Source organism: Lissotriton helveticus, chromosome 3_1, assembly GCF_964261635.1.
Source record: "Lissotriton helveticus chromosome 3_1, aLisHel1.1, whole genome shotgun sequence".
NCBI lineage: Eukaryota > Metazoa > Chordata > Amphibia > Caudata > Salamandridae > Lissotriton > Lissotriton helveticus.
This window is the reverse complement of record NC_136061.1, coordinates 1,908,342,886-1,908,358,004: the sequence shown is the minus strand read 5'-3', so window position 1 is coordinate 1,908,358,004 and position 15,119 is coordinate 1,908,342,886. Positions and strand designations below refer to the sequence as shown.

At 43.6% G+C, this 15,119-nt stretch overlaps 1 protein-coding gene across 1 annotated transcript in view; it reads right to left on the bottom strand.

Moving 5' to 3' along the window:
• The window catches only part of KCNQ1 (potassium voltage-gated channel subfamily Q member 1), a 1,107,170-nt gene that overhangs the window by 191,122 nt on the left and 900,929 nt on the right, over positions 1–15,119 (bottom strand). The window contains exons 13-14 of the mRNA XM_078682891.1: positions 14,126–14,220; positions 7,677–7,723 (exon numbers count right to left, since the gene is read on the bottom strand). Coding sequence (XP_078539017.1) covers positions 7,677–7,723; positions 14,126–14,220 — 142 coding nt within the window. The remainder of the gene's footprint in view (positions 1–7,676; positions 7,724–14,125; positions 14,221–15,119) is intronic.

The following is a 15,119-nucleotide window of genomic DNA, read 5'->3' as shown; positions in this document are numbered from 1 at the left end:
TGAATTTTGAGTTGACCATGACAGAGAAATTCACTACATCACAATTTTATACATGACTTAGGTTACAACCATCTTTTTTTTAAAAGATTTTAAAATGCAGACTATGCTCATATTTTATTTATTTATTTTATTTTAGCGATTTGTATAGCGCCTGGTGACCCAAGGGCATCCCCGCGCTGTAAGGAGATTGTTTATCATGTAAGGAGAGGGAGGGAGGAGGAACAATTATTTCGGGAATAGGTGCGTTTTCAGTTTTTTGCGAAAGGTCAGGTAGCTGGCTTCCAGTCTGAGGGTGCGTGGGAGGGAATTCCATCTCACGGCCGCTTGCACCGAGAATCGTCGGCCTCCGGTGCGGGTCCTTTTGAATTTGGGGACGTTGGCCAGGTGCTCACTGTCTGAACGGAGGGATATGGATGCTTTGTAGGGGGTGACCAGGCTGCTGAGGATAGTAGGGCCAGATCCGTTGATAAGTTTGTGTGTTGTACACATGGCTTTGAATTCCACCCTTTGGCGAACAGGGAGCCAGTGCAAGGCCTTGAGTGCTGGTTTTGCTGACACTCTCGAAGGAAGGTTCGTGAGCAGACGGGCCGCAGCGTTCTGTGTCCGCTGTAGTCTAGTCAGGGTGGCCTCTGGAGCGCCCAGGTAGACCATATTGCTGTAGTCAAGACGGGACAATACTAGCCCCTGGATAAGAAGTTTCCTAGAGGCAGGTGGTAGTAATGGGAGGATCTTACGGGTGGTGCGCATGAGCCCAAAACAGGTGCCAGCAGTTTTGGCCGCTTGCGTCTTCATGGTGAGCTCCGGTTCGAGCCATACTCCAAGGGTTTTGATTTCACGCTTCGGGGAGGGGATTTCTCCGAATACGTCGGGCCAGACTGTTGGGGGGATAGTTGCCCATTGTTTTCCCAGGAGCATCACTTCGGTCTTAGACCCATTTAATTTTAGTGATGAATCACTCATCCAGCTGTGTATTTGGGTAAGGCAGTTCGCCAGTTTCTACGGGTGGTCGGCTAGTTGGGATAGAGAGACGACCAGTTGAGTGTCATCAGCGTAGCTTACCATTTTTATGTTAAATGGTGTCACCACGTCTTCCAGGGGAGCCATATATGCGTTAAAAAGCGTCGGGCTCAGGGAAGATCCCTGAGGGACCCCGCTTGTGAGGGGGAGGGTGGCTGAGTGGTAGTTGCCGTCCCATACCTGGAACGTGCGTCCGGTGAGGAAGGATTCTGTCCAACTAAGTGCCGTCCCGGTGATCCCTGCTGCCGCGAGTCGATGGAGGAGGACACGGTGGTTGACTGTGTCGAAGGCTGCGCTGAGATCCAGGAGGATCACTGCCACTGACCCTCCTGAATCCAGTATGTGCCTTGCCTCCTCGATGACGGCGAGGAGGGCAGTATCTGTGCCATGGCCCGGGCGGAAACCAGTTTGGGATTCCCGTAAGATGTTGTTTGTTTCAAAGAACTGGGACAATTGTCTGTTGACCAGTTTCTCAGCTAGCTTGCTGATTGCCGGTATGAGAGAAATTGGACGATAGTTTCCCATGTCTGCTGGATCGAGCTGTGGTTTTTTAAGGAGTGCTTTTACCACCGCGCTCTTCCAGCTGGCAGGGACAGATCCCTGGGTAAGTGAGCTATTAATGAGCTCCGTGACCGTGGGAACGATGACAGGGGCCACGGTTTTGAGGAATCTGATGGGAGCCGCATCAAGTGGTGAACCACTTCTCATTTTGGTCATGGTTCGCTCGACCTCCAGACATGTTACTGGCCTGAATGTCTCAAGTTGAGGACGAGGATTGCTTTCGGTTTGACTGGGGGGTGTCGGATTGTCCAAGTGGCTGGTGGGCCCGGGAGGGGGGAGGGAAACTAGTATACGGGCGATTTTATCGTTGAAGTACGTGGCTAGGTCATTACTTCGGTCCACCGAGGGGACACTGGAGGACGGGGAATGGGGTACTTTGAGCAGCTCCTTTACGATTATGAAGGATTCCCTGGCTGAATTAGAAGATTCTGTAATCCGCGTGTCATAGTGGGAGGCTTTGGCGTGCCTGATGGCATCTTTGTAGAGTCTGACTGTATTGTGGTATGCTTCCTTGCTGGAGTGCTGCCAGTCTTTCCTCCAAAGCCGTTCGGCTCTTTTACAGTTTTTACGGAGGAGTCGGAGGTCAGTGGTATACCACGGGGCGGACCCAGGTTTTCCGTTTTTATCCTCCCTAGTTCTTAGTGGGAGTACGGAGTCCAGGGAGGTGGTGATCCACTCTCTGAAATTGCTGTCAGCGACAGCCGGGTCGTCTGCGCGTGCCGGGCTGGTGTTTTTAAGAATGCTGGCCCACTCTTCGGTAGGAAGTCTGGACCAGGTCCTGTCCCTGATGTAGGTGGGCGGTTTTTGAGGTTTCCTGAAGAAACCTGGCAGTAGGAAGGAAATTAGGAAATGGTCTGTCCAGGGTAAGGGGGAGGCATCCTTCACTTGCATCGATGGAGTGTTAGTGAACACTGGGTCCAGCAGGTGACCCTTGGTATGAGTGGGTCCGGAATTAAGGAGGTGGATGTCAAGTGCTGCCAGATCAGCGATCAGGTCAGCTGCTGTCTGGTCAGTAGGGTCATCGAGATGGATGTTAAGATCTCCTATTATCAGGAAATTCGATATGGAGTGGGCCAGGGTTGCTACAGTGTCCAGGAGAGCGCTCGCGAAAGGGCCTGGATGCCCGGGAGGGCGGTAGACAAGGACTCCTGTCAGAGAGTTGGTCGAGTCTAGCTTTATTGTAAATTGCAGGCTTTCAGAGTCAGGGATCTGTGCATCCTCAGATTTGCAAAGAAGGTGGTCCCGGTGGATGATGGCGACACCGCCACCTCGGCCTAGGGGGCGGGGTAGGGACTGAATGAGGAAGCCTGGAGGGGTTGCTAGCACCATGTCTGCCTCAGAATGTGGGGCGAGCCATGTTTCCGTGAGGAAGAGGATATCAATCTTTTGGTCTTCAATGAGGTGGTTGATCTGCGTCGCATGTTTGGGGAGCGAACGGCAGTTAAGTGAGGCCAGTATCAGGGCAGCAGGCTTGTGAGGTTTTATAAGTAATTTGCGTTGTACTGGCTTGCAGAGGGTACAGCGGATGAAAGGTCCATTTAGGTCGTGAGTGTATTTACAAGAGGGGGTGGGGGGTCTGAGACTTAGTAACTCCCGATGTGAGTATCTTACCTTAGGGGCAGCTGTATCCGGCAGGGGTAGTGGCCCTAGGCCCGGTCGTGCGCAGACGGGCGCAGACGGGCTTGCCTTAGGCGCGCCTTCGGCGCGCAAACGGCGCTCCCGCTGCGCTCGTCCGCTGCGCTGGTATGGCCGGCACATTTGTAGTCTCTGGGGGTGGGCGTGGCTACCGCCTTGGGCGTTTCCTGATTCAGCGCTGGGGTCGCTGTGTCAGGGGTGGTCGGGGGGGTCTGTGAGGGCGCGTTCAGGTCAGCGCTTCCAAGCAGGTGAGCTCTAAGGTCTTTAAAATTCTAACACAAGTGAAAATGGTGCAGTTTTTAAAAACAGATGGAAATACAGTCCTGCATTTAGTAAAGTTTTTCTGATGCTAGTTGATGAGAATGGGCAAATAATAGCAGACATTCGTGGTTGGGTGTCCAATCTTATAATTCTTAAATGGTAAATCCTATCTGAAGTTTCCGGTTTCAAATCGAAGATAAGATTTTTTGCAACATCTCAGGTCTTTTTGATCATGTTTCATTAGTGTTTCGCTCTTTGTTTCTAGCCAGCCTTGTGCTATACTGCCATTCCGTCACAAGTATTTACTCTAGGTGGACTTTTTTCTTTTTTTTTTTTACTCAAAAGACACTGGTCCTGTGTGTTGCTGCATTATTCTGGCGGCGATTCAGAAGCATCTCACACCTTGTTTACTTTTCAGAAAGGTGTGGTGTGTTTTGCCATTCCGCAAGAGCACTGACTTACATTTTGTGAGGGTTGTTTCCCCAACATATTACTTACGTTTCATGGAACATATTGCTTCAAATTGGTTGTAACCAAATGATACACAACGCACCAATTGGATGTAAGGTAGTTTCACGTTTCATATTTTTGTAAATAATTAAAGACAAAAGACAAAAAAGTACTGCAATAGGTTTCCTTCAGGAATCACAACAATTAAACCAGTGGGACTGCTGACCTGTAGACAACCAATAAATGCGGGTCTTTGTTAAAGTTATATGGCTGGTGGTGCAACTGAAGACATTAAGTGAGTGTGTGTACCAACCATTCGATCTATGTGCAATAATGTGTTGATAGACACGGAGAGCCTGTTTCACAAAAACATGCTGCAAATGTATGTTTATATCTGATAATAACTCTGATTTCTCCCTCTAGGTATTTCAAACAGTGAAAAGATAATAATGAAGTAATATCCATTAACACAACAGGTTGCTTTTTAGTCATGTTGTACACCAGCATGGCTGCTGTTCAGAATGGCTAAAAGTTAGCGGCATAGGCAAGAGTGGCGTGAAGTGGCGTAGAGTAAGTACAGTGGCGTAGAGTGTTGTGCAGAAGTGTATAGTGGGGTGGTGTACAGTGAAGTGGCGTGGAATTGAGTATTGTGTTGTAAAAAGGAGTATCATACAGGGGAGCGGAGTGTCGTAGAGTGAAGTTTTGTTGAGTGGAGCAGTATGATGTAGACTAGAGTTGAGTGGTGTAAAGGAAGTCGCGTAGAGTTGAGTATGCATGGTGTGATATCACACTGCCATTATAGACAACACATTTTCAATTGAACTGACCATTACATTTGCACAGACATACAGTTGTACTAATAAAACTGGATGTTCGACTGACAACTCCCAGCAGCCGCCCCCACCCAGTGTCTGGATACCATCACGGGTGAGAAGCAGCGCCCTACAAATTGTTGATTGATTTACAGACTTCTAAATTGTGTTGTATGCTTGAAAAAAAGCCTTTTCTTTCATAACCTCAGCAAGATTGTCACATAAATCCTCTCATTTTGAAGTCAGAGAAAGAAAAGTAAACACCAAGTTCAATCAGAAGACAGAGCTTGATATTTGTCCTCTGTCTTTGCATGCTTTCTCACTTCAGGTATTTCAAACAGCGAAAAGTTAATAATAAAGTAATATCCATTAACACAACAGGTTGCTTTTTGGTCATGTTGTACACCAGTGTGGCTGCTGTTCAGAATGGCTAAAAGTTAGCGGCATAGACAAGAGTGGCGTGAAGTGGCGTAGAGTGAGTACAGTGGCGTGGTGTGTTGTGGAGAAGTGTATAGTGGGGTGGTGTACAGTGAAGTGGCGTGGAATTGAGTATTGTGTCGTAAAAAGGAGCGTCATACAAGGGAGCGGAGTGTCGTAGAGTGAAGTTTTGTTGAGTTGAGCAATATGATGTAGAATAGAGTTGAATTGTTTAAATATTCAAAATAGGACAACAGCCAACGCGTTTCGTTCCAAATATGGGAACTTCATCAGGTCGAGTAAAGTTATTCTTCTTTAAATATTCAAAATAGGACAACAGCCAATGCGTTTTGTTACAAATATGGGAACTTCATCAGGGCGAGTAAAGTTATTGATAGAACCAAAAAATCCAAGGTTGCGGAGATCTAGATCGACATGGGCAAGTAAAATCCAAATTCAGAAAGAGCGAAGCTTCAAAAATAGCGGATAGGAGTATAATCTTGCACTGGACACTGTAACAAAGTATTGGAGATCTATGTAGATCGACAGTCTTCCAATGTAGATGAGGCCAAAATAGGCCACTAATGACACAATATAAATAGTTAGTGCAGATGACCCATCTTCAAATATGGATGAGGCTATGATAAGCCACTAGTATCAGGGTCTAAGACCGACGACAGCCCACAGTCAGAGCAGTGTCCGTGTCCACGATACGGAGATGGCGCCATCTCAATTTGAATTTTACTTGCCCACGTCGATCTAGATCTCCGCAACCTTGCATTTTTTGGTTCTATCAATAACTTTCTCGCCCTGATGAAGTTCCCATATTTGGAAAGAAGCGCGTTGGCTGTTGTCCTATTTTGAATATTTAAAGAAGAATAAAGAGACTGAAATACAATATATTGGCTGATCTTTGACTTCATTCCTGGTGCTGCCTCCACGCATGTTTTTGAAGTTTTGATTTTGGATTTCCAGTGGGACCCAACCGCAGCAGGTCTCGGAGGCTATTGGCACAGGACTTGATACTTTTTCGGGACTGAATGAGTGAGGTGCTCGACATTTAGTCAGCTGTGGTGTCGTAGCTTATCTTTTAAATATATGCTTGAAAAACCACCTTTTTTTCATAACCTCAGCAAGATTGTCACATAAATCCTCTCGTTTTGAAGTCAGAGAAAGAAAAGTAAACCCCAAGTTCCATCAGAAGACAGAGCCTGATATTTGTCCTCTGTCTTTGCATGCACAGCAAATGTGAGAAGATAAGAATAACATTTTTAGGCCTGTTTACAGAAAGTGAGCACTCATGGAAGAATACAAAAAGCAGTAGTAAATAGGCTACACTCCATGGGAGGGACCAACTCAAGCTGGACAGCCTCAAACAAGTAAAGCCAGCAAATAGAAAGCAAACAACTGTGAGATACAAAACAAAAAGCCAATGATAAACAATGGGTGGAATGCATTCCCAGGGAAGCTTTCAGGATTGCCCAAAAGAAATCTTTTGCAATCAAACAGCTGTGCTGTCTGGTAGTCTCCGACCAAAAATGAGACAAAAAATTCCCAGCAGTGTTCCTGGAAAGCGGTATTTGGTGGAACTTTACCAGCACACTACCATGAAAACTATGTGAGTGCGCAAAATAATAAAATCTACACCCATTCGTAGGAGTATGTGTAAGGATTTGACTTTCTTTTGTGAATCGGACTGGAGTTAACAACCAACTTTTTTTTTCACAAAATGGTGTTTGTGGGCCCATTAAAAACCAGCTAGCAAACTGGACGAACAGTAAGAAATCTAACATGACCGCAGCAGTACTTAAAGTATATCGCACTTTCTCTATCGTTTCAGACAGTCACTTAAAAAACTTCAAAGTAAACTAGGGATTCTAGTTTTGAAGGCATGCAGCAGTCAGCTGGAGATCATAGATCCAGTTAAATGCTACATATAAACTCTAGAAAACCCAGTGCTCAATTTATAAACCAAGAGTGCCAGTACCAAGCTTGACTCCGAAGCCTACAACTGCTTCTGTTAAAAGTAGGCGATTCAAATATCAAGGCTGAGTAGTCTTGATTCCACCACGTGCCTCTTTAATCAGCTACCAGACACTCCCTGCTCCTTTATCTCATTCTGCAGGTTCCTGCTTTCTCTCTTTGTGATGATTTTCTCTTCCTCCTTCTTTTCACCGTGTTTGTTTTTCCCGCTCTTGCTCTCTAGAATTGACCGATGAGGAAAAATAAGTGCAGGTTCCCCAAAATGTATGCCCTGGGCCCCACCAGTAACCACTAACAGCTCAAATTACTGCCCTAATCTCTGCTCTGTGAGGGAGATTGTGGATTAGTCTAATGTTCCTATAATACTGCAATTTCTACAAAATCCAAACAGATTTATAAACAGCTTTGTTAAGTACTAGCTGCAGGTACTGCAAAAAGGAGAAAGAAAGTCAGGAGTGAGGTGCTTCACAAAGGTACTAGTGCATGCAGGGTAACTTGGTATACAGTCCAGCTGTAAGAATGGAAGACAGACTATATTACCTGAGACAGACACAAAGAGAGATGGCTTCCCCAGGGACTGGTCCAACCTTAAAGAAAATACACATGCTATTAAAATCTCATTGTCACCTGTGCCATCAGTGTAAAGAAATCGGTAATACCGACATTTTTGTAAAACGAGTCAAGGTGTGAGGAACATAGGAAGGGAACTTCATAGATGCAATCAGTGTGGATGCAAACATTGACATTGTAAAATAGTTTCTATGCCATGCACTCTCTATTTCAGCGTGGTTTAATAGCACTTGCTGGGAGTTAAAGATAAGCCGTGTGCCTTGCAACATTTATCAATCCACACAGTGCTCAAACTTTAAACGTGCCTTTTAGCTCCATCCCTTTGACCAAGACAAGTATTTCCTCAAACTCCATGCAACATAAAACCAGAAAATAACTCAGTATGTGTGTCACACACTGCTGACAGGGTTATCTGCAGGTCACATGTAAATATCACGACAAGACCAACTCAGTCTTCCATTTTTCCTAGGCTGGGAAATTACAATTATTTAATCAAGCCATTAGCAATTGTTATTTAATGATTAGCGCCTATTATTTACGATGCTTATGAACATCAGGACTGTGGTATGAACTATAACAACAAGTTAGTATTATACTAAACCTCATTCTAATCGGCATCAGGAAAGGGAAGGTTATGATCTGTCCATTCTCATGATATCCGAGTGTAAACTACAGAGAATAGGCTAGCTGTTGTACAGGCATAAACCCTACTTGAAATATGTATGATACTCTCTTTAATGCAAATAGGCAAGGGTAATGCACACTTTTCCAATATTACTGATCCTTTCCTTACTTGTTCTAATTAAAAAACAAACCATCTTCATAAATATTTGGCGAACTTTGCAAAATCAGAAAGATGATACATTTGCTTCTTAGGTGTATGCATTCTTCTGCACACTTCTTACATTTTGGTGATTTCACACAATACCATTGTTAAAGCAACCGTGACACCGTCTGTTCTTGGTTATTTGTTCTTAAGCGAAATATCTTTAATATGTTTTCATGACACATAGTAATGTGTTTCCCTGCTGAGTTTCATGATCTAGTAGGTAAATCCGGGTCGACTTATGGAATAACTAGTTTGGGTGATCTATATAATGATAAAGGGCTTAAGTTATTCAAAGACTTACAGCTAGTTTATACACTCCCGGATCATTTTTTGTTTAAATACATGCAGATCAAAGAGTATTTAACGCCAAATGTGGGAGCAAATGAAATTAAACAATCAGATATCTGGGATTGCATTTATGGGGTGAAGTCCAAATCTGTTATTGGCTCAATGTATGTTCACTTACATAGTTTTAGGACAAAGGGTAGTGAAAAACTGGTGGAACATTGGACACAAACATTGGGAACAATTGTTACACCGAGAATGGTCGAACAGGTTTTATGTAATATCAAGGATTCGGTTCACTCTATTAGCTTGCAGCTCCAGCAATTACGTACTACTTGTATGCTATATTATACCCCGGCTAGAATAGCTAAGTGGGCCCAGGGAAACAATACGGAGGATAAGGTAAATTGCCCAAAATGCGGGTTACATGCGGCCAACTTGAAACATATGTTTAAGGAATTCCCAAAAATAATGGGATACTGGAACAAAATCAAACAAATACTTGATTTTAAATTAGGACTGGGTCAACCGCTCACAGATCTTGAAATTATGTTGGGATATAAGGATAATGCTCCAGCAATAGCACGCCTTTTCACAATTTTGATGGCTGCTGCCAGGTTGGCTGTTGCCAGGGTTTGGATCTCTGGCACACCCCCTATGGCGGAAGATTGGCGGGCGATTATTAGGGATATTTATGGTTTAGAAGTAGCTCTAGCGAAGGCAAGGGGAATTAGAACAATGGTTAAGCTAGAGAGGCTATGGGGACCATTGGCGATGGACGGAATGTAAAATGATTCATTTAAAAATGTAGTAATAAGCCCTCCTAAAAAGCTTCTTTATACACATTATGTTACTCTAAGGTTTTCTACTTTGTTTATTGTATATATATCTTATCACTCCATACATATAAGTATAATAATTAGTTTTAATGTTTATTAATGTGGTTTTCCGTATGATGTTCAAAAATTATGCTAATGTTTAAATTTATGTATATTGTATAAAATATGCCCTTTATGATGATGAATAAAAAAAAAACGTTTTAAAAAAAAGCAAATAGACAGATTAAAACTTCCCTGACAGAACTAGTTGAAGTGGAAATGGGAAATTTCAAAGATATGCATCGATTTGTAGTGTGTGATTTTCTTTTTTTTTTTAATAATTGAAAGAAAAAAGTAATGTGTTTAATTAAAATGTTTGCAACAAGCTGACTCTCAACAATGGGTTTTCTCAAAGAAGACAAGGTTCTAAGCTGTGTAGAATGCTGAACCAAAGACTAGGTTTGTGGAGCAGCACTGGATGAATTTGTACCCAGTGGCATACCAAAACTTGAGGGGCCCCCTGCAAGGTACATGGAGGCGCCTCACTCCGGATTTAATCAGTAGCTCTCAAGCCAGAGTACTGTGCTGAGGGCTCAGTAATCGTACTGCGGGGGTTTCGGGGGCCTGTGTTACCCCACGGTTTGTACCTAGTAGTGCACGCCTCGATTCCGAAGCCCCAGCAGGCACGTGATCGTACGTCACTTCTATTATAGGACTCATATGGGTGCAAGTTTCTCCCATCTCCTTCAAGCAGTCCCTTTCGGTGCTCACTATTAGGTAATGCGTCCATATAAGAGGCACAAGCAGCCCCTCTCAGTGCTCACGATTAGGTAATGTGTCCATATACGAGGCACAAGCAGCCCCGCTCGGTGCTCACTATTAGGTAATGTGTTCATATATGAGGAACAAGCAGTCCCTCTCGGTGCTCACTATTAGGTAATGTGTCCATATATACGCGGCACAAGCAGTCCCTTTCAGTGCTCACTATTAGGAAAGGTGTTCATATACGAGGCACAAGCAGCTCCTGTCGGTGCTCACTATTAGGTAATGTGTCCATATAAGAGGCACAAGCAGCCCCTCTGAGTGCTCACTATTAGACAATGCGTCCATATACGAGGCACAAGCAGCCCCTATCAGTGCTCACGATTAGGTAATGTGTCCATATACGAGGCACAAGCAGCCCCTCTCGGTGCTCACTATTAGGTATTGCGTCCATATAAGAGGCACAAGCAGTCCCTTTCAGTGCTCACTACTAGGTAATGTGTTCATATACGAGGCACAAGCAGCCCCTCTCAGTGCTCACTATTAGGTAATGCGTTAGTATACGAGGCACAAGCAGTCCCTTTCAGTGCTCACTATTAGATAATGCGTCCATATACGAGGCACAAGCAGCCCCTCTCAGTGCTCACTATTAGGTAATGTGTCCATATACGAGGCACAAGCAGCCTCTCTCGGTGCTCACGATTAGGTAATGTGTCCATATAGGAGGCACAAGCAGCCCCTCTTGGTGCTCACTATTAGGTAATGTGTTCATATACGAGGAACAAGCAGTCCCTCTCGGTGCTCACTATTAGGTAATGCGTCCATATATACGCGGCACAAGCAGTCCCTTTCAGTGCTCACTATTAGGTAAGGTGTTCATATACAAGGCACAAGCAGCTCCTGTCGGTGCTCACTATTAGGTAATGCGTCCATATAAGAGGCACAAGCAGCTCCTCTGGGTGCTCACTATTAGACAATGCGTTGATATACGAGGCACAAGCAGCCCCTCTCAGTGCTCACGATTAGGTAATGTGTCCATATACGAGGCACAAGCAGCCCCTCTCGGTGCTCACTATTAGGTAATGCGTCCATATAAGAGGCACAAGCAGTCCCTTTCAGTGCTCACTATTAGGTAATGTGTTCATATACGAGGCACAAGCAGCCCCTCTCGGTGCTCACTATTAGGTAATGCGTTAATATACGAGGCGCAAGCAGTCCCTTTCAGTGCTCACTATTAGATAATGCGTCCATATACGAGGCACAAGCAGCCCCTCTCAGTGCTCACTATTAGGTAATGAGTACATATACGAGGCACAAGCAGTCCCTCTCAGTGCTCACTATTAGGTAATGCGTCCATATACGAGGCACAAGCAGTCCCTTTCAGTGCTCACTATTAGGTAATGTGTCCATATATGAGGCACAAGCAGCCCCTCTGAGTGCTCACTATTAGATAATGCGTCCATATACGCGGCACAAGCAGTCCCTCTCGATGCTCACTATTAGGTAATACGTCCATATACGAGGCACAAGCAGTCCCTTTCAGTGCTCACTATTAGGTAACGTGTTCATATACAAGGCACAAGCAGCCCCTCTGAGTGCTCACTATTAGATAATGCTTTCATATAGGAGGCACAAGTAGTCCCTCTCGGTGCTCACTATTAGGTAATGCATCCATATACGAGACACAAGCTATCCTTTTCAGTGCTCACTGTTAGGTAATGTGTCCATATACAAGGCACAAGCAGTCAATTCAGTGCTCACTATTAGGTAACGTGTCCATATACAAGGCACAAGCAGTCCCTCTCGGTGCTCACTATTAAGGTAATGCGTCCATATACGAGGCACAAGCAGTTCCTTTCAGTGCTCACTATTAGGTAATGTGTTCATACAAGAGGCACAAGCAGCCCCTTTCAGTGCTCACTATTAGGTAATGAGTCCATATACGAGGCACAAGTAGTTCCTCTCGGTGCTCACTATTAGGTAATGTGTCCATATACGAGGCACAAGCAGTCCCTCTGAGTGCTCACTATTAGATAATGCGTCCATATACGCGGCACAAGCAGTCCCTCTTGGTGCTCACTATTAGGTAATGCGTCCATATATGAGGCCCAAGCAGTCCCTCTCAGTGCTCACTATTAGGGAATGTGTCCATACAAGAGGCACAAACAGTCCAGCTCGGTGCTCACCATTAGGCAATGTGTCCATATGCGAGGCACAAGCAGCCCCTCTCACTGCTCACTATTAGGGAATGTGTCCATATAAGAGGCACAAACAGTCCCACTCGGTGCTCACTAATAGGCAATGTGTCTGTCCATACAAGAGGCACAAGCGATGCATCTCAGTGCTCACTATTAGGCAATGTGTTCATACAAGAGGCGCAAGCAGTCCCTCCCGGTGCTCACTATTAGGCAGTGTGTCCATACAAGAGGCACATCAGTCCCTCCCGGTGCTCACTATTAGGTAAAGTGTCCATTCAAGAGGCACAAGCAGTCCCTCTCAGTGCTCACAATTGGGTAATATAAGAGACACTTCTCCGAAACTGAGAAGTATTATCTGTAGTCCTCAGCCAGAATTTCAGGAGTAGTAGTTTCTGAGTTTTTCGAACCAGTTGAGTTGCGGTATAAATTCAGAGCGTGGATTCTTTCGGGAGGAGAGTACAGTTCTATTTTACACAAATATTACCTCTAGATAGCTAACATTTGTAACGTGGGGGTTTCATTATCCAAAGCGGCATTTAAATTCTGATTGCTATATTAAATTGCATCACAGTGGGAAAGAAAATGCTTCATAGCTAGGTTGTGCTAAAAGATTGATCATATAATTGTAAAGTGTGTGTGGCTGTAGTTGACATTTGATCTTGTAGCTCATTTATTGTTCTAGTGCCTGTGCATTTACATATCATCTTTAACGTAATAATAATTTGTTTGATTCTACGGAAATTATTAATATTTCCAATACTTTGATTGGCTCATTAGAAAGAGCCATCATTAACGATAACTGAATGCTTCACCAATGTGATTTTATTTGAGTTGCTCTTAAGCAAAAGGGTTGCTAGGTACTCCATATAAGTAATCAACAGTTTTGCAATCTCATCATAAATTCACAAATATCTTAATAAGGAGATGATGGAAGACGGGACCAAGGACGCCTTCTTAATGAAAGGGAGACACCAGATCAGTGTGTGAATTTGCAATCAGATTGCAAAACTGTTGTATATTTACACACATTTTCCATCAAGCACTGAAGAAGGTCGGAAGCTGAAATGTTACTTTCAGCAACACGTCAGCTGCTTTTGCTTAGAATCAACTGAAAAGAAACTCCATTGGTGAAGTTTATTGTTTTAGTTAATGGAGGTTCCTAGTAATTTACAATCCACTCAAATGAAACACTTGTTGTGGAGTCAACAACTATGGCTAATAAAAAGATATACATTGAACACAAGTTGTGATTTTTAATGACTGCTTCAATTGGATTCCTTCACCGAAACCGCTGTCCATATCTTTTTGTTCAACACAAGTGCACCAACAGCATTGATTAATATACAACTGTTGTGTGCAACGTCTGTTGACAATATTATTTTGCCATCTAACACCCGTAATATTTTACTTGTTATTGCATTAGTGCCGCTCGTTACACAATGGAAAATAGAAATTAAGGTGATCCAGAAACGTAACATGCTATTGCTTCTAATTTTTCAAATAGGGAAAAAACCTGAAGACACATACCTCCTCTGTAACTCTTTTATTCGCACCATTAGATTCAGATGTCCCTGTGAATATTGTTCTATTACATCTCGCACGTCATATGGTTTTCTAGCTTGCTGCAAAGTAATAAATGATCTTCAGTCATTGAAAAAAACAAGAAAACAAATATATATAGCAAAACATACATTCTTCACAAAGCTCCCCCTAATTTTCTGACCTCAGCAATTAACATTTGGAACATAGACATTATGAACCATTAAAAAAGTTGAAACTACACTTCATTTTGATCGATATAACAAGCTACAATAAGCAAATAAAATAAAAGACATCTTTGATCTACTGCTCCCTTTGTCTAATAGACAATTACATTACATTTTACAGTCTGAGGCACACTATTCAATTGCAATTTTTATTGTTCACATATAAGGTTTGCTCAACTCTTAATAAGCAATTAATGGAGTTTTTTTCCTTTTTTTAATATACCCTAGCACAATCATTCGAAGCAAGTGTCCTAGCCAGGTACCACTTCCCAGCGAGCAGCCCTCCCCCGACCCTCCACCGCTTATAAAACCTAATTCCAAAGGAGGCCTGTTATTGGCTTTGAAATTAAGGTTACCACAGAAACGGAATCAGAAATGTCTTGGTCATCCTTTGGGATAGAATTCCAACTATCACAAAGGATCAATTATCATCTTCAACCTCTGCTTTACCGAGTGAACGCCAAATTAAAGCACATTACAGATGCCGAGGGCCCTCTTGCACCCTGGTATAATGGTTTGTACCATTCTGCACCAAAGATCTGTAAACAGTCAAACTGGAATCATTATTCTTTGGTCCAACCTCGATCTCCTGCAAAGCCCCAAAGTATGCACTTCTCTTTAGTCTCGCCTACTGACAGCTGTAAAGGTCTGTGGAAGACCTTATGTTACTTATACAGTACAACATACATACAGTACAGACAGTGAGTCGGTGATCAGCTCTCTTCAAGTATCGGCTGTTAGAACTGTTTTCAGTA